This window comes from Lethenteron reissneri, chromosome 57, assembly GCF_015708825.2.
Source record: "Lethenteron reissneri isolate LAM-NWPU_2019-01 chromosome 57, ASM1570882v1, whole genome shotgun sequence".
Classification (NCBI taxonomy): domain Eukaryota; kingdom Metazoa; phylum Chordata; class Hyperoartia; order Petromyzontiformes; family Petromyzontidae; genus Lethenteron; species Lethenteron reissneri.
This window is the reverse complement of record NC_083835.1, coordinates 2,242,514-2,266,639: the sequence shown is the minus strand read 5'-3', so window position 1 is coordinate 2,266,639 and position 24,126 is coordinate 2,242,514. Positions and strand designations below refer to the sequence as shown.

The window sequence follows — 24,126 nt, the reverse complement described above, 5'->3', positions numbered from 1 at the left end:
GCAGCAAGGTCTCTCGTTTTACTCATGAAAGGGGGGCGGGGGGGGGGGCGAGTTCTCAACGTTGCCTCCACGAATTTCAAACAAAAATCAGTCGTGGCACGGGCACGGGGGGGGCAGGGCATATAAAAAAACACCCCCCCCCCACTCGCCCTCATTTAGTTCCCTCTCAAGCGTCGTCGGCATGACGCCCACATTGGCTGAACATCGAACGCCTACCGGTGCCGCGGGGGGCTGTGCGGGTCCCCGTGACGCCTCCGTGCCGCACGGACTCGTCACGTGGACCGCGCGCCGGCCCCGAGATTCTGGGGGCGCGGGGCGGTCGACAGCCTGCGGGCCTCGGAGCCGAACGAGCCACGCTCTTTAATAAAAAGGGAACTGGCGGCTCTTCGCGAGACGTTGTTTGTGAACGAGTCTCGTAGTCACCGCGTGCTGTGGCTCTTGCAATATTGTAGTTTTTATAAAATACAGAATTAAAAGAAATGGCTCTACGGTTGCATAACGCACCCGCAGTTCCCATGAACACCTCTGCACAACAAGAAGAAGACGATCCAGAAATAATGTTTGGTTTATTTCAAAGCGAACGAACAGTTCCCGCTCGCTGTGTGTTGGCAAATTCTCGTCTGCTGCACCCAGGGTCAGGCAAACAACTCCCGCCGAGGAGCCATCCGTGGTGTCGACGACTCCCCCACACCTCTCAAACCCCAGGCTCACAAGTTGCCCCCCGTGTCATCTACCTCTGACCCGAAATGCTCGCTCCCTCACCCTCCTCGACAAATCATGCAGACTGTTTCACTCCAGCATCTTGAGTTTCAAGCGCAACGAGACGCTAATAAGTCCATTCGGAATCTACCGTTTAAAACACGCGTCAAGATCCCAGCTGTACATTTGTTTTTTGTTATCAGACTTTTTACAATGGGGCTTTTTGCTGACGTTACGAGTCACTGGCCGTGACATCCCCCAGCCTCCATCCCCCCCCCTCTCGAGGAGGGCTTTTTGTTTTTTGGGGGGGGGGGGGTGGACGTTGCACCACCGAAGCTCGTCCCTTTGAGCGAGCTGGCGGGTGAGAATCAACAACCACGGAGTCGGCCACCAATTAAACCGCACGCAGCCAGAGATCAACAAAAGTCGCCCTCAACTGCCGCGCGTAACGGGGGGCAACGCGGGGTGAGTTTAACAATCATCAGGTGCGTGCGGCATGTAATGACGTTTGCGTTTCAATGGGGAGGAGGAGGAGGGGGGGTGTGTGAAGACTGGCAAACAAAGGTTTTACTCTTCTTGGTTCTTTCGGTAAAGTCACGTAAAAGGGAAAAAATAAAATAATAAAAAATAATAAAATAATTCTCACGACGTTTCGGCCACAATGCAAGCAGCCGTCCTCAGGTGAATAACAGGTCTGTCGGAAAGACAGCGTCTGAATGGGCACCACCAGGCTTGGCAGCGTATATTTAAGCTGGGTTGGAAACACCAGGTATTCATTTGAGGCCGAGTCGACCTAGAGGAGGCCCAGGACCGGTTCAGACAATATAATCGTCAATGGTGTTGGTGGCCGTGAGCGAGAATCGAAGTCGGGTTGTCGAGCTCGAAGCGCAGCGCACGAACCGCTACACCACCGCTCCCCGCAATGAAGAACACTGCTCAAAACCAACGGAACATTTGACTCTTACACGGGCAACAGGAACAGACGTGTCGCGAGTTTAAGAATCGAACATTCAACGTCGATGAAGCGATGCATCGTGACACCGATATTAAAGTGTTTTTGTCGTTGCTGTTGCCTTTGCGCATTGTGGACTACGAGCGAGTTTGGAGCCAATTTGGGTGCACCGAACAAATCGTCTGCGCCTGCCGGAGGAGGGCTTAGTCCTGGGGAAGACGCGATTGAAATCGGCACAATACTTCCAACATGAGGCTTGGCAATAGCGAGAATCTTGTAGATACAACAACCGCAACATGGGCAGACACGGTAAAATAGAAATATGCATCACAAGACAAAGATCTCCCGTGTAGCCTTAACAGACTGTTGGGGCAAGTGCTGTTAGCGAGTAGCACCTATGAAGACCGGAATGGCACACGACGGGGTGAGAGGCCAGCACCATGCCCGGCCGCCTTTGTCTCCCTAGTGGCGGTCTACACACTGCACCAGGTACTCATGTGAGGCTAAGCAGACCTAGGGGAAGCCCAGGACCGGTTCAGATAATCGCCAATGGTGTTGCCGCATTCCTTGTGCAGCGCGCTAAGCGCGACACATATATGCGCGCGCGCGCACACAACACACACGTCCATGTGCCTGCCTTCTATGTCAGCAGAACATTGTGAACCACAACCACCAGCGTGGCTACGATTCGTTTCAATGGGGTAACATTACTAAAAATTCTCAAATCATAAAAAGCAACACAAATCACAAACGCAGCGTGGAGTATAACACAATTATACCATCGACTACATTAACATTGGCAGCTCTCGCTTTAGAACACACGCACGCGGAATTCACCCACGGGGGGGGGGGGGGGGATGATATTCGATTGCATCCCACACAAGAGTAAAAACACGCCGACACAAAAGAAGATTCGAGCCCTCCCGTGGGTTGCCCTTGTTCGGAGATAACGCGGCGCCAAGATCAGAGCGCAAACGCACGGGCCGCGCATTTCCCGAGTGCTAGACGACTTTTTCTTATGGCAAGGGGTAGGGTGGGTTGGGGGGGAAACCCCAGCAACGTCTTGTGCGTGTGGATACTGAGATTATGGGGCCATTCGAGAGGCTCTCTGGCGGCTCGGTGGATTAAGGCTGGCAAGGGTCAACACTCGGTACGCAAAGGATGTAGCCCCCCCCACCACCACCACAGCGATGACGAGGTGAATGCTTCGGGCACGGTTTCGTTGTTGCAATTTACTTGTGCGTCTCGTTTCACCCACCCAAAGGCGCTCGTACTGGTTCTCTGTCTCTCGTGTGTCTGTGCATTCCACAAGTCCCGAGGGAGCACACCACAAACCAGAGGTCGCAACCGGGTACCCGATACCTGTACCCTACCCGATACCCGGCTACTCGTACCCGGCCGGGCACGGGTAGCCGTTTGAGACCCTGGTGCGGCCGGGTACGGGTAAGGAATCAAAACCCGTTTGCGACCTCTGCCACAAACTAGCACGCAATCACCAAAGAAATCCCAGGACGTCAACTCTCAGACCCACGGGTCGACTACAAAAACCCCCCCTTCGCTGCCCCCTCCTCCAGCCATGTAGCCTGAACAGACTGTTGGGGCAAGTGCTGTGAGCGAGCACCTGTGAAGGCCGGGACACGGCACACGAGGGGGTGGGTGGCCACCACCACGTCCGGCTACCTTCATCTCCCCCCAATGGCAATGCTTACACACCGCACCAGGTACTCATTTTAGGCTGAGTCGACCTAGGCAAGGGGCCCAGGACCGGTTCAGATAATCGTCACCGATGTTGGCCGTGAGCGGGAATCGAACTCGGGTCGCCGGCTCCGAAGAGCAGTGCGCTCACCGCTACACGACGGCTCGCTAACACGCACACGGCACACGAGCGTGCGTTTGTGTCCTGCGCACGAGAATCTAAATTAGTCGATTAACTAAACGCGACGCGCAGCCTACACACGAGTGACACTCATCACAGGTCTCGGTGGGGGGGCAATCGATCACCCATTGCCCTCCCCCCCTTGGATCGACGCCGATGGCCGAGCACCGCGCACATGGGCCGTGTTGCACACAACGCAGTGGGGGGGGGGGGTCCATGAGGAGGGGGGGGTGTGAGGAGGAGGAGGGGGGGGGGCATCGGCGTCACGGCGCGGGTTTTTGACGGAAGACGAAAACTGCTTTGGCAAAGATAACTTTTGCGCCATGACACGGGTGTGTTTGAGGCAGGAATCGCATCGGATATTCTTAACGGTACCAAGAGCCAGACTCTGGACACAAACACAATGTCCAGACTGACAACCAACACGAGACAATATACTAAACTTTTTTTTATCCACTGAGCTATTTAGCTTTATTTTACAAGCGATTTGGCCACAAATGATAGCTCAACTAAGTGGCTTATCGTGTAGAAATGTGTAGCGGCCAAATACTCGAAAGGCGTGTTTCTAAATGTGGAGGGGAAAAAAACCAGAGGACACGGAGAAAAATCCACGCGGCCACGGAGAGAACTTGAAAACTCCAAATGTACAGCAGGCGTCAGGGTCGGGATCGAACCCACGATCTCCTGCGTACCAGGCGAGGTAGTTAACATCTCGCCACCGCGGTGTACAGCGTCCGTTGATTACAAGTGTAATCAATCACCTTGGCAGTTGACCACTGTTAGTGCACACGTACAGAAAGTGATATCAGATTCAATAATTGGACGAAACTCGGATAAAGATGAACGTGTACAACAAGCCCGAGTGGATGTTTGAAGCCTTATCGTCATAATTTGAGACATTCATGGATGGGAATGTCTGGATCATGTGGTGCTCACACAATGACCCACTTAACGATGCCACTACATCACAACTTTGGCCAAAACACAGCGACGCAAACAGCACATCGAGCAGGGTTCGGTCTTATTAACTCTCACAAGCACAGCCGGGGGTGGGGGTTAAGCCTGTCGGAACCGGGGCTTGCCAGGTGTTGTAGGCGTATGGCCGAGGTGTCACCAGGAGGGGATATGACAGTACTGGGCCTTTCACCGCTGTCCTCCAAATGAAGCAAAAACCGCCATTAATGGGAACCGGCCAAACATCCTAAAGTAGCGGGACCAGCCTGATATATATTTTTTAAGACTCATTGATTCATAATAGTTTCGATTTAAAGCTTTCGTGACTGCAGGGATTCATCTTCTTGGTTCTTTCGGTAAAGTCACGTAGAAGGGAAATAATAAAATAAAAATAGACGCTGTCTTTCTGACAGACCTGTTCTTCACCTGACGACTGCTTGCGTTGTGGCTGAAACGTCGTGAGAATTCTTTAATATTTTATTATTATTTTATTATTTCCCTTTTACGTGACTTTACCGAAAGAACCAAGAAGATTCATAATAGGTTTATTTTGGGGGTTAAATCGCGTAAATATAAAAATGTGTCGTTAAACCCGCCACCAACCGACACAGCAAATTAGTAAGTACAGCACACCAGTGTGTTGGGAGAGCCAAGCCACAACATTTACAATCTGAGCATGACGTTTCGCCAGTAATTGCAACTAGCTTCATCAGGCGACAGCCAGATTTGTGAGACTCAGGAAAAGACTCATTGAGGCTCTCAGGAAAACAACTGATGCTACTGTAGTTATTAATTAGCATAAGTTTACTGGACATCTGCGAAACAAAGATCTTTACAGGTCATCGGATTCCTCCGGTAAACAAATATTCTGACTAGAATACCGATTACTATATAACGCTTCATCTGGCCTCTCCTTTTTTTCCCCCACACAGCTCCAAACGCGCTCACAACACACACGGTGATTCTGCAACTGCCCTCCATTGCCGAGACTCTTGGAAAAGCAATTCGGCTTCGCTTTAAAACCCAAAGGGATCACAAAAACAGAAACTGCCACGTAGGACGGCAGACAAACCGCCTGCACAGCAAACGTCAGATGGCGGCGCGCACGGTGCACCGTATTTTTGTAACAGCGGCGGATCAAAGTGCTTGATGTATTCTCGGTAAACAGGAGCAGAGGTTCCAATCGTCTTGTCAGCGGCTCCTATTGGAGAGGCGGGCGGGCAGGGGGTGGGGGTAGAACCCGCAGTCTTGGAGAGGATGGCATTGATTAGGCGCAGCTTTAACACAAACGATCGTAAAAATCGTAACGGACGGCAGTGATGAACAGTGTTTGTTGCATGGCTGAGGTACGCATCAAGCATGCACGCAGACCTACAAATATGGCTGGTTTTTAGGATAAATTTTGGGATGAAACTCTTACATATATATTTTTACGACATAAATCACCAACATCCCCCCCTTTAACACGGAGGCTTCCAATATCATGATTCATACGATGGTTTTTTTGGGTCAGATGGTGGAAGTAAATTGTGTCGTAAATCCTCCACCCAACACAGCCAATTAATATAAAGTAGTCACGTGAAGAACAAACGTGCCAATTTTATGACTGCTTCAGCACACCGATGTGGTGTTTGGGAGAGCGATCCACACACATATGTAACAATTGGCTACGACGTTTCAGTGCTAGTTTACAACCGGCATGACCATGCACAGTTGACGGAATTGCAAAAAGCATCCACCTCGTAGAAGTTGATACATTTAACACACAGCGCTTTTCGTGACCAACATCATTCGTAATTGATCGTTTGTGTGTCAAACTTATATATTGGCTGCGTCGGTTGGAGGGTTCAAGACACATTCGAACTTGCGCGATCAGCCCCAAAAATCGATTATGAGTCGACGAACATCCCTCACGTATTCCTCTTTCGGTCAGCACGGGGTGGGTCACACGTGGTGCGCCAGAACGACCCGGGAGAACGGTGCGAGACCATCAACTCACAACGAGTCTCCTCTCATCTGCGATCCTATTATCCGCAGGGCCTAACAGATCTTGCAACTATTCCCAATCACCCAGCGTCGGCGCTCCTCGCCTACCCTCGAGTTAAAAGATAACAGAAAGAAAACGTGTTGCCAGTTCTTAAATTCACCTCCATTCTCCATGGCTTCCTTGGATAAGAAGAGGAGGCCTGCACGACACGGCGAGGGAGTTGGATTCACAAACCACACCCAAGTGGAGAACTCATCCCGACGTTCACGATGCTCAGGCACCACACCTGCGGCGCGCGTTGTCCCGCACGCAGAATCATTCCCGTCGCCCCGCATATTTTCCAACAACGTCGCGGTTAAGAGAAATCTTTTCTCAGACTACACCACGACTCCTCAGATCCACAATTTTGCTCATCTGCAAACGGGTCCCCCAAGTTCACTGCGGATAAGAGGCACGCAAACGTACTTGTGCGGTCGTTTCACGAGGATGCCCTTACGCAACACGTGCCAGGTGCGCCCCTTTCGTGCTGCAAGGAGCGGCTCTCTGCGCGTTCCCCCCCCCCCCCCCCCCCCATCGGCGATCGGTAACGTGAAGGAACGAACTCGTAAAAGGAGATGCTTATATTTTTTGTAGTCGTCGGTGCCTGGGCCGAGACTATCGGCCCACCAGCAGGGAGCAGCTGGAGTGACTGCCTGGACTCACGCCGAGGATTCCCAGCGGTGCTGGCTCAGCACAATCACGCGGCCCTCACGAGTATCCAGCCACCAGCGTCGCTAGCGCAGCTAACGCAGCACGGCCGAGACGAGGGTGAGAGCAAAGGGCTTGGACTTGGCCAACGGTTCGGGATCGTGCTCGCAGCAGGACTCGCGTTAAAGAGAGACCGGGCGTGCGAGCGTGGCACGCGCAGCGAGGGGACGGCCACGCCGCTCGTTAGCGAGAGCAGGTCGCCGGGTGGCACCATCGACGTGATCCCCGCATCGTTGGTGCCACACGGCGACCTGCGCCCGTTTGCAAGCGCTCGCCAACGAGCGCTCGTCACCGCACGGGCACCAGCGACGCGCCGCGCGCAATCTACTCGCAACGTCGTAGTCCCCGCGTAAACTATAAATACCCTGCTCTTCCGTACGCAACATAAAACGATCTCAGTGGTTATTAAATAGAGGCCAATGAACGGCTGGCGTCGGACTCACAGGTACAAAGAGGACTGACCCTATCAGCCACATAGCTGCACGTTTGCCGAAGGGACCGGAGGCTGTAGATAGGAACACACCGATGGCAGTCGACTGCTGGATATAAAAATATACGCGTTAAAAGACCCGCCTGACGCAGCAGAGACATTGCCGAAACCGAGTTTACGCTTGTGCGTTCATCTTGACCGGATCTGCTCCGAGTTATGTGCGAGGATCTGTGTTGAACATATGATTGAACAGCTCATCAGTGTGGCTGCGAAAAAAAAAGAGGAAACTGCAAGAACAGAAGAGGGTTGTAGCCTGCGCTAAATTCTGGACCTATAAAAAAAAAACACCGGCCTGAATTAAGGAGCTACGATGGGCTGCACAGTCTGATAAAAAAAACCTGGACCGCAAATGAATAAAGAACGTGGGGAATTACAAGCAAAAGCGTTTGTTCACAGCAAGAAATCCGCCCCTAGGCAGCGGCACTCGCACTGCTAAGTGAATCCTGCACACCGCACGGGAGAGTTGTATCAGGAACACAAGGAATCACAACTCGGATTTAAACTTGCTCGGATCCGAACAGGCTTTTAAAAAAAAAAAAGGGGGTTGTTTGGAACCCACGGCAGGTTTTAATTAAGAGGACCCTGGCCAGCACCAGAGCTCGTTTGCCCGATGTAGGGAAGGGGGGAGCGGCACGTCGGCACATTTCCATGGCGACGCACGGCGACGCACGTCATCTTCCGGAGCGCAGGAAGTGGCCGAGTTGCAGCTGTCTTCGCTTCAGGTCCACGTGCATGAGAGATGGGGCTCGAGGGTGGCGCCAGCTTACGTTGCTGTCGCTCGAACGTCAAATTGACGTCGCGGGCGGAGGCGATTAAACGGGCGGTTCGTGCGATCGGCCCACCAACGCCTTTAGGGGGCGGAGCTCGCACACGATGTAGAAACCCGAGATTCGTTTCCCTCATGAAGGGCCACGCTTTCTTGGATGCGCAACAACAACAACAGCAACCTCGGTGCGCGATCAACGCGGTCGGCTGGCGACGCCTCGTGTGCGGTACGTTGAACCCGAAGAACAGTCTCCTTGCACGTCAGGTTTAGCTGTGCCCAGGTCAGGTCGGATATACTTAAAAGACCTGGTCCTCGCCGTGGCCCCAGTTGAACGCGGGCAACGGGAGGAGGGGGAGGAAGGAGGGGGGGGTGTTTGTGTGAATGTGACCTCGGCCTGGATGGCACTGCCCGCGCCGCGTGATCTCCGCGTCTCCGCACTGGCGGCGGTGCGGGAGACGTGACAACCACGCACCCGGTTAGTCCGAGTCATCGTCCTCGTCGCTGTCTTCTTCACTATCCTCCTCCTCGTCCTCCTCCTCCTCGTCCTCCTCCTCCTCGTCGCCAAGGAAGGAGAAGGGCGTCGCGTTGCGGGAGCGGCCGCCGCCGCCGGAGCGAGGGGCCGCGTCGACCACCGCCAACGCCAACGTGGCGCCGTCCACCTCGATGTCCAGCGGAGAGGGCAGCCCGTCCAGCCTGCAAGCCACGCGGCCAACCACACTCCCGTCTCACCCCAACAGGCCGCACCCCGTGTCTAGCCGCGACGCAACGGCTCGGCTCCGGCACACTGGAGCTGAACGGCTCCCATGGGGTCTCGCAAGCGACATGACAGCTCCCTGTCTATACTCTTAGGTTTTTTCGGTAAAGTCACGCAGCACGATTGCTGTATTACTTGATACAGCAATCGTGCTGTGACGGTTCCACCTGAAGACGGAAGCTTGTGTTGCCTCCGAAACGTCGTGATTTTTATTTTATTTTTATTTTACTTTTATTAATTTTATTTTTATTTTTTACCTACGTGACTTTACCGAAAAAACCTAAGAGTATAAATCCTTGCAGTCACGAAAGCTTCAAATCTAGAATTAGCTCCCTGTCTAACCGTAAATCAGTGTTCTTCATTGCAATGTTCGTGGGCCACTGGTGGCCTTTAGCGAGGTCCGTGTCGTGCTGCCCCCGACAATACACAAATGGTGAAAACACTCCCCATCATCAACCTTCTGCTGTCAAACCCCCAATGGTTTCATGTGTGTGGCGGCCCTCACACTGATGATGCCTTATCGGCAAAAGTGGCACCCCTTCTGAAAATCAGTGAACAACACGTTTTATCAGATAAAACAAAGAGCTCCCTCTCCTTCTGGCTCGAACGTTACCACCCCCGGTTTGTCTACGATGATGTTACCGCCTACGGGCAAATCACGCGGAATACGCCCCATCTCTGAATCTCAGCAGGGTTGAGCCTGGATAATGCTTCTCAAGCGGGAAATACGGTGCGGGCAGCGGAGGGCAGCTCAGCCAAATCAACTGTTCGACTGTACTAGGACCGCCCCCCCCCCCCCCCCCGTCACAACCTGCTATACGCTCCCCTCCACCAACCTGTACTGACCAGCGTGGTGAAGTACGCCTAAGCAACCCCCTGCGTCCTGCACAACGTGGGGAGGCCTTCGTCGAGCAGAGAGATACAAAAAATTGGCTGCCCATGGTTCCTGTAAACTCGGTGCCGCCATAGCGCCACTGTGCCACGCGTGCCGTGTTAAATTAGCCAACAGCTGAGCACACCCCTTCACCGAGACACCCAGCCTGGGGTTGTTTTTGTTACTTTACCAGAAAAGGTCCACGAAGCTATATAGCGCTTTATCAGAAGCTACATGGCTATAAACGATAGCTCAACGAAGTGGCCTATTACGTGTGAAATTATAGCAGCAGTCAAAATACTCTAAACGAATGTTTCCAAATGTCTAGGGAAAAATCGGAGGACCCGGAGACAAATCCACGCGACCACGGTGAGAAAGACATGCAACCTCAAAATAGCCAGGATCGAACCCAAGCAATCCTGTTATCCAGGTGAGGTAGCTAACATCTCGCAGCGCCCAATTAAGGTTAAATACGAGCGTGGCGTCAAGCCCGTGCCTCGCGCTCGCCGGCACGCGACAAAACCGCACACATCGACACAACCGCAGACACACTGCACAGGCAGGGCAAGCCGGGCCCTGCGAACGTTGGCTCAAACTCACCGGCCGGACGCGGCGTTCTGATCGGCCGACTCGAACTCCTGACACGCCATGTCTGCAAACGGGACAGCGGCCGGAAATACGTCAGGTGAGTCCGTCGGATCGGCATTCGGGTCGCGTCTCTCGCGCCACCATCGCACGCGGCCAGGTGTGGGGGCGGCGAGTGCCGTCCGTACAAGTTGTCGAGTCCGGCCACACGCTGGTGGTGGTGGTCGCTTTACGCCAGTATTCCTTGCCATTGACCATTCCACCCACCCGACAAGACTGTCACGTTCACAAGGATATAATTTGTACATGCGGAAGTGTCGATCAAATTCGGATTGAAAAAATTAACCCGTAAAAACTAAGTTTTTCACTATAAATCCTTTATAAGCGTGGCGGCTAGAGTCCGCTCGTCCTCTGGCTTGAGATGGCTGCCACCTATGGGTCAGATGATTGCCTGCCACCATTAAGCAATTGGTAATTAAATATAAAAAAAAATTCCTAAAAAGTGTAAAGTTATGGAAAAAAAATTTCACGAAAATAAATTGTCACGCACAACGAGTCTGTGTGCAAAATGTCAGCTCGATTGGATCACGGGAAGTGGGTTAAAAAACGACCGAAAGATTTGCATGGTCGTAAGCGCGCAAGCAAGCAAGTGAACTTAATATAAAGGATTTAAAAAGGCCCTTCCTCCCTCCTCACGTCTCGCGACTGGATTCAATGTCTAACGACGCTTCGCTCAAACTGCTCCGAGCTTCACCAGGATGCGATCTCAGGAATCAGGCGATTTCCGTTTCCAGAGCTACCTTGGTTGCCCAGGCGCGTGTGCCGGTGAATAAAGGCTTCTGTAGAATTAAGTCGCGCGAGTGATTTCAACGCCTTTTTCCCCTCCCTCGCTCTCGATATGTACGTATGCACGTTGAACGATACGCTACGGGAACTGCGAGGTCAACTGCTATGAATGTGCCAGTAGTTCCACAATTTTCGGTCGTACGTTTCACACACTTTGAAGACACGGGTATTCATCAGTGTAATCACGAAGTGACTTGCTTTTTTTTTATTTGCGTCAACCGATTATGACTGCGATTTACGGAGAGACAATTTGTACCCGTATTTCTTGTTGACGAGGGGAAAAAAAACGCTCATGAAACGACGCGTCGGACGTGCTCGGACAAAATGACGCACGCGGTGAGGGTGGAGTGCGGGGGAACAGAGTGGGGTGGCGAGGCGAGGGGAGGATCGGGAGTCGTACCGCGCACGAACGGCTGCAGGGCCTTGGGCACGAGGAGGCGCGCACGCTCCATGTTCTCGGGCGAGCACGTCCCCGTCTCCAGGCCGAACGTGAGCCCCATGCGCTTGAGGACCTCAACGTCGTCGTGGATCTCAAACGCGTTGTCAAAGTTGAAGAGGTACTCGAACCTGCACAGATGGATGGACAAATGGGGAGGGAGTGGAGGGAAGCAGCCTGGGTGAGACGCGTGCCCCACCACACTCACCCCTAGGCCTGTGCACCCATTCACCCGCCGCACCGACCAGCTGACCCGGTCACCAGACCACCAACTCGTCCGGCCGCCTGCTCGGCCATCAGGCACAGCAGCTCACCCACGCGCAGTCCCCCCACCCAACCACGAACACACGTGCCCACGCACGTGTCCGTTACGTGCATAGCGATTCTCCCCCAGTGAGTCTATGACGGGCGAGCGGGCGGCTGTAGCGGCGAGTTGACCGCCAGCGTGAGCACGTGTGGAGTGTCTAGGGGACGGCTGCTCCCAGAGCGCCGGCTCCCACGGCGGTCACTCACTTGTCGCTGGAGATGCTGCAGTCGATGACGGTCTTCTTGCTCGTGTTGATGATGATGAACGGCAGGTGGATGGCAGTGTTGTGTGCGGGCCCCCGCTTCGTCACTTTCTCCATCTCCTGGTTCCTCTGCACCAGGTTCTTGAAGGCGATTTGCTACGGGTCACAACAACTAAATTTAACTTACATAAAAAACTATCAGTGCATGGATGTATGTTGAACTTCTATTGCACATCATCACCATCACCTCCATCAACATCCCCCACTTCCTCATCATGCAGGTACCTCAACATCACCACCATCAACATCATCACCTCATCACCACCATCTTCATGTATGGTGAACTTCTTTTGCACCGAACGTAACCAACTGTACTAATCGGAGGTGCCGATGGAAGGACAACAAACTAAACACAAAACGAAAAAAAATATGACGCTCCTGTCACTTGGGTCACATTTTGTTTAAAAAAATGTAATGGTGATTTTAAGACCACAATGCACTTCTTCAGGAAATTCTGACGGTGTTTGGCATAATGCCCAAACGGGCCATGTGCATTTCAAACATTTTCATGCACCGTTCCAGCCTTCACGCAATTATCCTGCCATCGACAGAGGACAAGACTATCCCCAGTCACACCCTGCACCAGGCCTACATGGAATCACCTGCAGGATCAACTCATGCAGCTGGGACTGCTTCTGCTTGATCCTCTCCATCTTCCTCTGCCTCTCCCGCTGCGGAGACAGCAGAAGCAGCACAAACATTACCAACGTACCCACATGAACGTCATCAACGCACCCGCACGAACGCTACCAACGTACCGCACAACGCCGGCTATTTGAGGCTCCTCACAATCCAGCACCCCGCCCCCCCCCACCACCACATGACAGTTCAATGGAATTGTCACGGTCTGGGATTTCAATTTGATTTAACACCGATGAGTGCCAGATTAACTTAGACACTACAAAGACCTCGCCCCACCCTATCCGTGTAGCCCTTAAGAGTCTGTTGGGACAAGTGCAATGAGCGCCCGCACGGCACACGAGGGGGGGGTGTGTGGCCAGCTAGGGGAGGCCCAGGACCGGTTCAGATAATCGTCATCGATGTTGGCCGTGGGTGGGTTCGTAGCGTGCTCCCCATACTTACGAGCAGTGGGCCACAGACGTAAAACAAGGGGATGAAAAATGAATACAGAAGTGCTGCAAGAGAGAGATACGAGAGAGGAGGCGTATTCAGGACAACCATTCGACTGAAATTAGAAGTATTCAGAAAGTGAGAACGACGGACGTATTTAGAACAGAGACATAAGTGAGATACGAGACACGTATTCAGAAGAGAAAGAGAGACACCAAATAGTTCTGTGAAACGCCCAGATAATCCAGGGGTGGCGACTCCACAAAACTTCTCTCCTTCACAAGACCACGCTCACCCAAAACCTCCGTTTCCTGCTGTGATGCCGCGAGTGGCGAGCGGGACCCGGGACCCGATTCTCCCGGCGGCAGCGACGACGCTGCCGATTGTGTCCAAGTACGTACGTCTAAACTTCTCTCGCACCGTTCACAACCAACCACGCTAATCGGAGGTGCGTCCACGCACTCGCGCCGGGTTTACCTCCAGGTTTTGGCATTCCTGCGCCGAGTTGGTGGGCAGCCCGATCCAGCGAATCTCCTTCTTCTCCTTCGAGATGATGTTCATGGCCATGAGGACGTTCAGGGCGTCGTACACGCGCCTACGGATGTTCTTCTGGTCGTACGTCTGGTCGGGCGGAATCAAAACGCGCGTGACTTAACGGCGAGACGCGAATCGCCCTCGTGCGTCCTTCGAGCTGACGATGCGGGTCTCTGCCACCCGGCGACGCGCAGGAACGCAGGCGTCATGAGGCACTTGCCTTCAGGACAGCGAGACAGCTAATCGATGAGCACGCTCCAATTTACAAATGGCCTAAACCCGATAATCCACTTCACCGTGGTGACCCGGGGGACTTTCTGCCCAGCATTTCAGAATCTGCCGACCACCTCAAATATTGATTTATTTTTGTACGTAAACAAACGTGGTGAAGACCGGGGGGGGAGGGGAAGGGGGGTGGGGGGGTGCTAGCCGTGGACACCATAATCCCAAGAGGTGCCTCACCACGGCATAACCGAAACCACAAGCGCCCGCGTCCGAGCGCGGCGTGCTGAGGCGGCGTTTTTTTGTTTACAAGTTTCTCCTGTCACTGCGACACCGCCAGTCGGCACACGCCCGCCGTGCAAATTACGTAACCACGCACGGAGCGTTCATTGCACAAGGGGTAAAATGTGCGCATGTCGGCACCACGATCATAGCCATTTGCGGCTCTGTGAGATAATACACCGCCAGGAGATGGACTATCCCCACGTCGTGTCGATCGTGGGCTTGTTTCGACCATACTTCACCACGTTGGCCGGTATAGATTGGTGAAAATGGGGGAGGGGTAGGAGTGGTGGAGAGGGGTGGGGGGTGGGAACCAGCACCAGTTTAGCATCCACTCGCCACTGATGTTTACCATGACCAGGAATTGAACCCAGGTCGCCGGGTTCAAACAGTAGTATTATAAATTTCGATTTAAAGCTATAAGCACTAGCCCCTCAATATTCATAATTTCCTTTATTTACCCACACAAGCTTCACTGAAGCTCAACGACATTTTGTTTTTCAGTTGGGTTCCTGCATTGGGAATGTTTGGGCCAATTATAATCGCAAGCGTTTTGGCTTCCGGGATGAAGCCCCGAGTATCCGGAGAAAATCCATAAAAAGGGTGGCGAACCCGAAAAGCTCCAGAGAGACAGGTTTAGGAATCCATTCGCTGTGACCACCATCGAACTGCCCCCAGCAGGGTTTGCGAGCTTCACAAAGACGCCCGATCCACCAACGCCTTGCTTCTAAAGCGGCAGGCCACCAGCCAGTTCTGGAATGTGACTCATTCAACACTCATTCTTTCAAAAGTCACCTTTTGCCCCGCGCCTCCGATTAGCACGGTTGGTGAGGTACGACAGCGAAAGAAGTTGACCGTACATACATTCGTACTTTTCTAAAGTCACTGCAATGAACTCAAGACTCGCGTAAAAATTTTTTGTTGTTGTACGTTCAGCGCCCGTGTCACGGGCTCGCCGTGTTTACTGCGATATAGAAATCACCGCTATTATTATGACAGTTGCTACAATTATCAACTATTTTTATATATTTTACCAGGTAAGGCCCACCGAGGTATGAGCTATTTTTCATAAGCAACCCGGCCACAAATGACAGCACCTCAATGAAGTGGCTTATCATCATGTGAAAATTGACAGCAGCCACAACTCTAAACGCGTGACGTCGATTCTAAATATCGAGGGAAAAACCGGAGGACCCGGAGAAAAATCCACACGACCACAGCAAGAGATGGACATGCAAATCCCAAATATACAGGAGGCGTCAGTGGTCGGGATATAACCCCTGACCCTCCTGTATACCAGGTGAGGGCGCATAGCTCCAATGGCTTCATATAATAAAAACCGGAGGAGCCGGAGACAAATCCAGGGTGGGGGGGAGGGTGTCTGTCAGCTGAGTGCTACGAGGACTGGGGGGGGGGTCGACTCACCCCGGCGGCGGCCGCCAGTCGTGCGCTGCTGGTGATCTCGCCCACGAGCTCGTCGGCCACCTCGTTGTACGACGTCGTGCCCTTCTGCTGCACCTTCTCGCACACCTTCATTGAGAAGTGGCGCAGGCCCTTGCCGTTCTTGTCTCCCTTGCGGCCCTTGCTGCACACGCGCCGAGGGACAGGACGGGTCGTACGAACTATACGTTGGGACTTCTTTCGCGCCGTACGTAGCCAACCGTGCAAATCGGAGGTGCCGGGGTAAGGACAACAAACTAGACACAAGAAGCACTTCTAAAGAAAAGTTTGCAATCCAGCTGATTTAAAAGTGCATAGCTCCAGTGGCTTCCTAATATCGGAAGGAAGAGCGTTCCGGATGGTTGCATCATCAACATCACCACCATCATCACCTCCATCAACATCCCCCACTTCCTCATTATGCATATTCCTCCTTAACATCGCACGATCAACATCACCACCAACATGCAAGTATGTTGAACTTCTTTCGCACCGTACGTAGCCGACCGTGTTAATCGGGGGATAACAAACTAAACACAAAAAGCAGTTACAAAAAAAATGAGTTTTCTATAGCTCCAGTGGCTTCCTCATATCGGAAGAGCGTTCCAGATGGCCGCAGAAGCGCACCTGAAAGGGTGCGATGTGGTGACCGTCCCTGTTCGATGGTTAGCTACAAGCCGGTCCCTGACGAGATGAGCAGGGTATTGTGGTTCATTTGTGGCAAGCACGGTGTGTGTAATGGAGTGCGACCTTGTTTGTAATGTTTTCGTTCGGCAACCGGAAGCGAATGCAGCTCAGTGAGCACTGGACGGACATGGTCGAATCTTGCAGTATCCGTCACGACGGTGGGGGGGGGGGGGGAGATGACGGGCTCGCTTTGATCCATGTACCGTTTGAGATCAAATCTCGTCGGGACAATCGCACGTGAAACGGAGGAAACGAACAGAACTCCGTACATTCCATCGGGTACGTGCACCCAGCCGATTTCATCGCTCCCGCTTCGCGGTGCGACGTATTCTCGAACGCGTTCCCTACTTTGGCTCCCACTCACTCATTAGTCTGGACTGTCGGCCATCACCCATCGCAGCGGCTCGTCCCGCCTAAACCCCGCTTGCTTTCCCTGAACGTGAACACGATGACTCTGCCTTGCGCACGCATTCTTTACTCGGTTCACTTGCGAAGCTTGCGCCTCTCCGCGTACTTTTCACGCCCAACTCGACGCGTCTACCTATAACGTAGCGCCATCGATTTTAATGAACGAACCGAAACACCGACACACAACCCGCCGAGAACAGTTGCCGATCGGTGGACACCGGGCGTTGACTTAAGACGAAAATGCATTCCATATTCGGAGATGGTTCACAAACAACAAGCACATCCATAAACCCCAAGGCCCTCCTCTCTCTCTCTCTCTGATGCTCGCAGACTGTCCGGGACGCTGGTAAACGTCGTACACGTTTATATTAATAGTCGTATTTCGTTCCGCCGCGCGGGCTCGGGTTTCACTCGAGCTATTCACGAGCACTCAAAATAGCCGATTCAGGTCTTCCACAGCAATGTTGCAATGCAACATTGCTGCCACTGCCAACTTGGCTAGGGGGGAGGGCAAAAAGGCCATGGCAAAAACAGAGATAGAAAAATAAACGCGGCTCTCTCCGCGATGCCACGCCGAATAACAAACACGCACGTGGTACGGCCCCGGGTGGCGGCACAGCTCCGGGGTGGGGTGGGGGGGGGCCCGGCAGCATCGGCCTTGGGAAGCAAGCGAGCCAGCTACTTTTGAGGGCACAGGTTCGAGCCCCGGGTTCCGGGCGCCCTCTCGGGGAGCCAATGTCCGGCGTTGGGGAGGCGCCGAGACAGCGAATAAATTCCGGCGTCGTCGCGTGATCCTCCCCTCCCTCACCCTCCCCGCCACCCGCCGATTCGGCGCGTCGGCAACAATTCGCGCCCGCCTTGCGATTCGAGTCGGGACGTTTCAGTCTCGTGTTCGCCGTCTCATTTGTATTGTTTCCTTAACATTCCGGCTCACTTAGAGATTTGTTTGCTCCGCTATCCTTTGTACAAGTCGCACGGCCGCTTCCTTCAGCGCGAGGCCATCTTGTGGTGACAGATGGGACGGAGGTGCGTGCGCATGTAGTTTAACTTCTTTCGCATCGTCCGAAACCAACCGTGCTATTCGGAGGTGTTTTAACTTCATAGGTGCTCAAGAACAGCACTTCCCCTCAAAAGTCTGTTAAGGCTATCAGGGGGATCTCGGTCTTGGTTAACGGTACAGGAGGATGTAGAGCTGATTGGACTTGCTGATGACTGGTACCAGCAGTGTCAAGATGGGCCTATGTAGGAGGACCATGAAGGACACTACTGGGCAGTTGGGGGCAGCTGCCCTCCAGCAACAGCGGAGGGCAGAGGAGCGACAGTCACAACAACGAGCGGAGTCAACCCATGGCAGCTGGATCTGTCCTGTGACCGCCTTCCAGTTGTGAGCCTTAGACACTTCACGTGGCCTCTAGTTAGACCTAGCCTGGCACAAGCGTCGCGGTGCCATCGCCTGCCACTTAGCGGCGAGTGATGGTTGTCATCGTCGCTGTTGTTGCGTTCACGTGTGGCCAGGCAAAAGGTTGGTGAAAGTCCGATCGGCCCTCGGTAAGGGAACGGGTTCCACACGCCTGTTGTGACTTAAGCGCGGGGGACACACACGAATCTCGAATACAGACGCGTGCGGAGCCGAGCTGGCGGGAGCGGCCCTGCCGGTTTTGCCCTTTGCTTGAGTTTGATTTTCCACTCACGTAACCGCCGACGACGCAGCCAGCGCCCGGTGCCAGGGACTCAGCGGCACTGCTCCATTCTTGCGCCCGCCCCATACAGGCAGACAATAGCGAGTTGGCCGGAACAATGCTTCTGAATAATAAGCAGATTTTTTTTTTTGGCCCTTAATAAAAAAGCGCGCGCTTTTCGTCAGCATGGCTGTAACCGTGGAAACGATCTCTGTTCTGTCTTTGAGTGGAAGCTTAAAGAACTTTGGGTGGGGGAGGGGGGCGGGGATGAGAACACTGGGTCTGCTAGCGGGCAGCAAAACCTAACCAAGCGTAGCGGTGATTGAAATGAAGACGCTGGAAAGAATCTGAAGCAGAAGATGCAACGGACGTCAACGGGGGATAACATGCAGAAGGCTGTCTTGCTACGGCGGTGGTTATGTCAGAAAAGACTGATGGGAGTGGAGCAGGAGGCACGGAAAGGAATGATAAAGACATCCTCAGCAGTTGCGATACGCAAACGATAATTATTATGCTGGTGACGATGATGACAGTGATGATTACTCATCGGAGGAGAGCAGCCGCTGCCAGATGTTTATTGACCCAGTGGCCATACGGGAAGAGGAACGGAGATTCCAGTCGTGTTGAGAACGGCTTTAGCATCAACAAATATCCCTGGATTAGGACAAACATCCATGGCTGTTTACATATTCGTATTTATTTAGCTTTTTGTCGTTTTGGTGAGCCGGGTTGCTCTTGCAAAATGAGACTCATCGCTGGTCTCTTGAGTTCTGGACCTGGTGAAACATCAACTTAACTTAAAAAGGATTCGGTAGTTGGTATCAAGGCCGACTTGTAACTTAACAGTTTGTTGGGTAAATTGACGCTGAAAGTTTCTGCGCGGGCGCCCGAAAAGAACGTGCTCGACGAGTGCACAACTTGCCGACTGCGATAGATCGTGGAAGCTGGACAAAGATAGCACGGAGGGGCGCGTGCGTAGAATTGTGTTGAGAGACAGAAAGGGGAGCACGTGTGGATCGGAGGAACAAATGCATATCGGAGACGTCGTCTCAACTGTCGGCGGAGGCAAGCGGGATTGGCCAAAGCACACGGCAAGAAGCGATGGTGGAAAGACGCAAGAGGCCGGCTACGGAATGGCGTTTTGACGGTCCTCCAACGGCTGGAAATTCCACATTCCTACGATGGGGGGGGATCAATGCGTACAACAGCACAGCGTCGTCTGTTGACGTGTCGGCAAGTGGCGTTCGTATTGGGGCCCTGTTGTTGCCCTTGGCCGGGGTTTGAACTCACAATCTCCCGGGGTTGGGAGGCCCCGCTGGCGGTCCCACACACTTGGCCGTAACGTGGCCAATTTGTATTCATGCAGCACCGAGCGCCGCGCACATAGAGGCCAGATAAATAAACAAAGAGCGATGGCCTCATTCATCTTGCGGTGCGTTGTTCTACGCGTGGCAACAGTTGGCAATCCCACGATTCACCCCCCTCCACCTCCGGCGATTCAACAAACGGTCTAAAGTTCGATTCAACCATCGATACTTCTCTGGTTCCGTACTTCTCTCGCACCTCCGATTAGCACGGTTGGCTACGTACGGTGATAAAGTGTTCCACGTGTGAAGTCACTGGCCTAAATGGAAGCAAGTAACAATGTTATCAGCCATGATCTATCCGCTGCTGGACAAAGCCTTCCACACACCGACGGCATCGCCGCGCAGTCCCTCGATGCTGCCAAACTCTCTCAACAAGCAGATCTCATCGCTCCATCTCCACCGTGGCCGCCCCCCCTCTCAGGCGTCTTTCTCTGCTCTCGGCCGTCGCCATCGTCTGTCCTCACCAGGAACTCTCTCCCATGAGGTCGCGGGAATCTCCGAGCCCGTTGACGCTTTTAAAGCTCGTCTTAAAAGTGATCTCTATACATGCTGCTAAACGTTTAGCCAATTCAGCAAATTGATTTTAGGATTTATTTCATGATTTTGAGATTTCTCGGTTTTTAGCTGAATGAGTTATTTATTGTCCATGTTGAGTGTCTGTCGCTGTGTCGTGTGCAGTCCTTTGAGATCTTTGATGAACGGCGTATTGTAAACATAATTATTATTATCTATCGGCAATCGGCATTCGAGCGACATGTCCTGCCCAAGCCCACTTAGCTTTCCTCAAAAGTCAATTTGTAAGAATCAAGGAATCTCTAAATTCCCGATAATTCATGATACCTTGTTTACTAACACTTTGGAAACGCATGCCCCCAAAAATGCAATTTGCTGTTCCGCTGACTGATGCGGAGCGCAAAGTTCCAGACAAGGGGGCTTTTTGTTCAGCAAAGGGCCCCCGAAGTCACTCACGCAACCAGAGCCGTGTGTTCGATGGGGCTTGGCAGGCCCCAGAGGGCCCATCGGAGCTCAATTATTCAAATATATTGTATTTACACCACATGCTAACACACAACACGCGAATGCACGCATCTACACGCCAAGTGAATAAAAAAAAAACGCGTTTCCACTTTGCTTGATCAAGGCGAGCGCTGTTCGTCGCGAGGGACATATTATTAAAGCCTGGCACGATGCACACAATGTCCATTGCCACATGACCCGGACTTGCACCTGATCTCGCGAGACCTTGGAAGCTTAGAAGCAGGGTTGATGAGCCCGGGTCGTGTGCTCAGACAGACGGCCAGCATGCACGTCAGGTTGTCATAGGTTGTGTCTGCAGGACTGTGTAACGTGGTGGTCAGCAGAGGGCAGTGTAGTTCAACCCAGTGGTCAGTGTTGCGCTGCCCTTCTGTACCTGCTCGCGTACGCTCCCTTGTCTGACCAGCGAGCGTGGCGGTCAAGTACAGAGAGGGAGCCACGCTTCAGGGACAAAGGTCGGGGCGGGGGATCAACTACGAATTGCGAAAGCACAAAACCTGCTGGGCAACGCGGGGGCCATGAAAGTAAGGCAACAGATTCTTGAATCTGGAACTTGCTTGCTCCCTGTGGTTTTGTTCTCCAGGCTCTCCCACACACGGAAAACACCCATGAACGGAACTCGCCAAACATTCCAATGGCAGGACCCTCATGAAGAAGAGTCTTGAGATTCAACGAGGCTTTTTAAATTAAAGGGCAAAGTTATTCACTTCTTATTCGATGAGCAAAAATGCTCAACCATCTTAATACAGAATTAATGCCATTTACCACCAAAATTGGCCACCAAAAATCTGGCTTTGCATCAAAGCGTTTTTGTTCCGTGCTCCTGTTTGACTAGTTAGAACCACTAAGAGAACTGGGGCCATCTGTATCATCTCGCGTGGAACACGGAGGTGGGGGGGGGATTTCAAACTGACCAATAAAAAAATATATAAAATGCTTAGAAAAATGTGGTTGAGCAGTACACGGCCGTGTCTGTTTAATCATCGCGTTCAAGCAACGCAATAACTACCGTGTTCGCCTCCGGCTTATGGTCGTGAAATTGGTACCCGCATGGTGCGTCGCAACTCTGTGGACGTTCTAACTGTACCGCTATACAACACACTATGCACGAAAAAAGCATTGAGGAAACGTGACTCAACGGACAAATGTAACCGCGGCTTAAAGCGGCAACGATTCCGCACAGGAGGCATTCTGTAAACGTGTTTGACGCGCGCTGTCAAAGTGCGCAGACTCTGACCTCTGCTGGCCACATGGTAACGATGCATCCCTCGCAACTGACCACAGGTTCACAAACGGAGCGTGCATCGGTGGCTGCGATGCTTTGCCTCCCACCTCCTCGCGGTGCAAATTAATCGTTGGGACTCACGATTCGGCCAACGATTGGGTTGATTTTTTTCCTTACACACTTTGGTGAAAGACGCAGCCTCTAGTGGCTGTTGTTACTCTGGGTCCTCCAGTTGTGTCCCACGCGGTTTTCACAAAGAGTTGGCCAATTCCTTCCCACTATGGGGACCGATCTGAGACGGTGTCCTGAGACTCAACGAGAGGCTCTCCTGGGTAAAGGAAGGGCATCACCATTATTATTATCATCGAATATTTAGCGCAGCTTTAGAAACTCTAATCATGGGTAAACTAAATTATTTTGTGATACTGCAGTGTTTGTATGTTGAACTTCTTTCGCACCGTACAGAGCCAACCACACTAATAGGTGTATTCTCTTTGTTTTTTTGGTAAAGTCACGTAGTAAAAAATGAAATGAAAAAACAACTGAATTAAATTCGGAGGCAACGCAAGTTTCCATCTTCATGTGTTGCCTCCGAAACGTCGTGATTTAATTCAGTTGTTATTCATTTATTTTTATTTTATTATTTAACTACGTGACTTTACCGAAAAAACCAAAGAGTATGAATCCTTGCAGTCACGAAAACTTCAAATCTAGAAGGAGGTGCATTAGCAGTGGTGCACAAACAAAAATAACAAAAAACCCAACACGTCCGTCAACAAGACTGTGGCCTTTAAAGGAAAAAATATTTCCCTGTTGACGTTTCGGGCAATGGCCCCTTCTTCAGAGCGCATAACAGAGAGGAAACAAAGAGGAAACAGAGTGGACAATAAGCATTGGAGACTGCACTTAACACCATGGGGGGGCCTGATAATTACATTGTAAATAATCGTGGGGAGCTGCCTGAAATTAACCGGATCACCATGAGCAGTGTTGGCAGAGTGCTCCTCCAACACACAGACCCCAAGCTGACCACCACTCATAGGTGGAGGAGACATCGTGGCGGCGATGTCAACCTGCATCCACCGACGTTGCCGCCTGAAAACAACACCCGCCAGGTCGCTGCCGTTCACGACAAACGTGTGCTGTAGGTTTGATCCTTCATTCCGTCTCATCGTCGTTGGTTCTGTTTTTACGTGCTCCAAATGCCAGTGTGTGAAAGCAGGACAATCGACCTTGGGGGCATCATCACCACCATCATCGTAGTCGTCATCAACACCATCATCATCATTAGCACAACCGCCATCATCAGCGTCATAATTGTTATCATTGCCATCCTTCCCTCAATGTCCCAAGTGTGGAGTGCGTTCATATAGGGGAGGAGGAGGAGTGGGATCATCTGTGAAAAGGAGCTTGATAGCTCATCGGATATCTCCAGGATAAAGATTTCGATTCCGAGCCAATGAGCTGAGAAGCGGGAACAAATGAGGGTTCATGATGATGGTTATGGCAGCGGATGGTGACAATGACAATTCCAGTTCTCTTGTTAATGTACCTGGCCAAGAGCACTTGAGAGTCGGAGAATGTGGTGGATGTCATGGGAACGGAGGTAGGGGGGGGGGATGTGCCCAGTGGTGGTGGCGT

The 24,126-nt window shown here is 52.4% G+C and overlaps 1 protein-coding gene across 6 annotated transcripts in view; it reads right to left on the bottom strand.

Annotated features, from left to right (window-relative positions):
- Positions 1–549: 549 nt before the first annotated feature.
- LOC133357334 (transcription factor Dp-1-like) overlaps positions 550–24,126 on the bottom strand; it is a 42,733-nt gene continuing 19,156 nt past the window's right edge. For all 6 annotated transcript variants that reach the window (XM_061575229.1, XM_061575234.1, XM_061575231.1 and 3 more), the window contains exons 6-12: positions 16,070–16,229; positions 14,084–14,227; positions 13,138–13,206; positions 12,480–12,631; positions 11,931–12,097; positions 10,700–10,751; positions 550–9,164 (exon numbers count right to left, since the gene is read on the bottom strand). In XM_061575229.1, the coding sequence (XP_061431213.1) occupies positions 8,948–9,164; positions 10,700–10,751; positions 11,931–12,097; positions 12,480–12,631; positions 13,138–13,206; positions 14,084–14,227; positions 16,070–16,229 (961 nt within the window). In that variant the 3' untranslated portion in view covers positions 550–8,947. The remainder of the gene's footprint in view (positions 9,165–10,699; positions 10,752–11,930; positions 12,098–12,479; positions 12,632–13,137; positions 13,207–14,083; positions 14,228–16,069; positions 16,230–24,126) is intronic.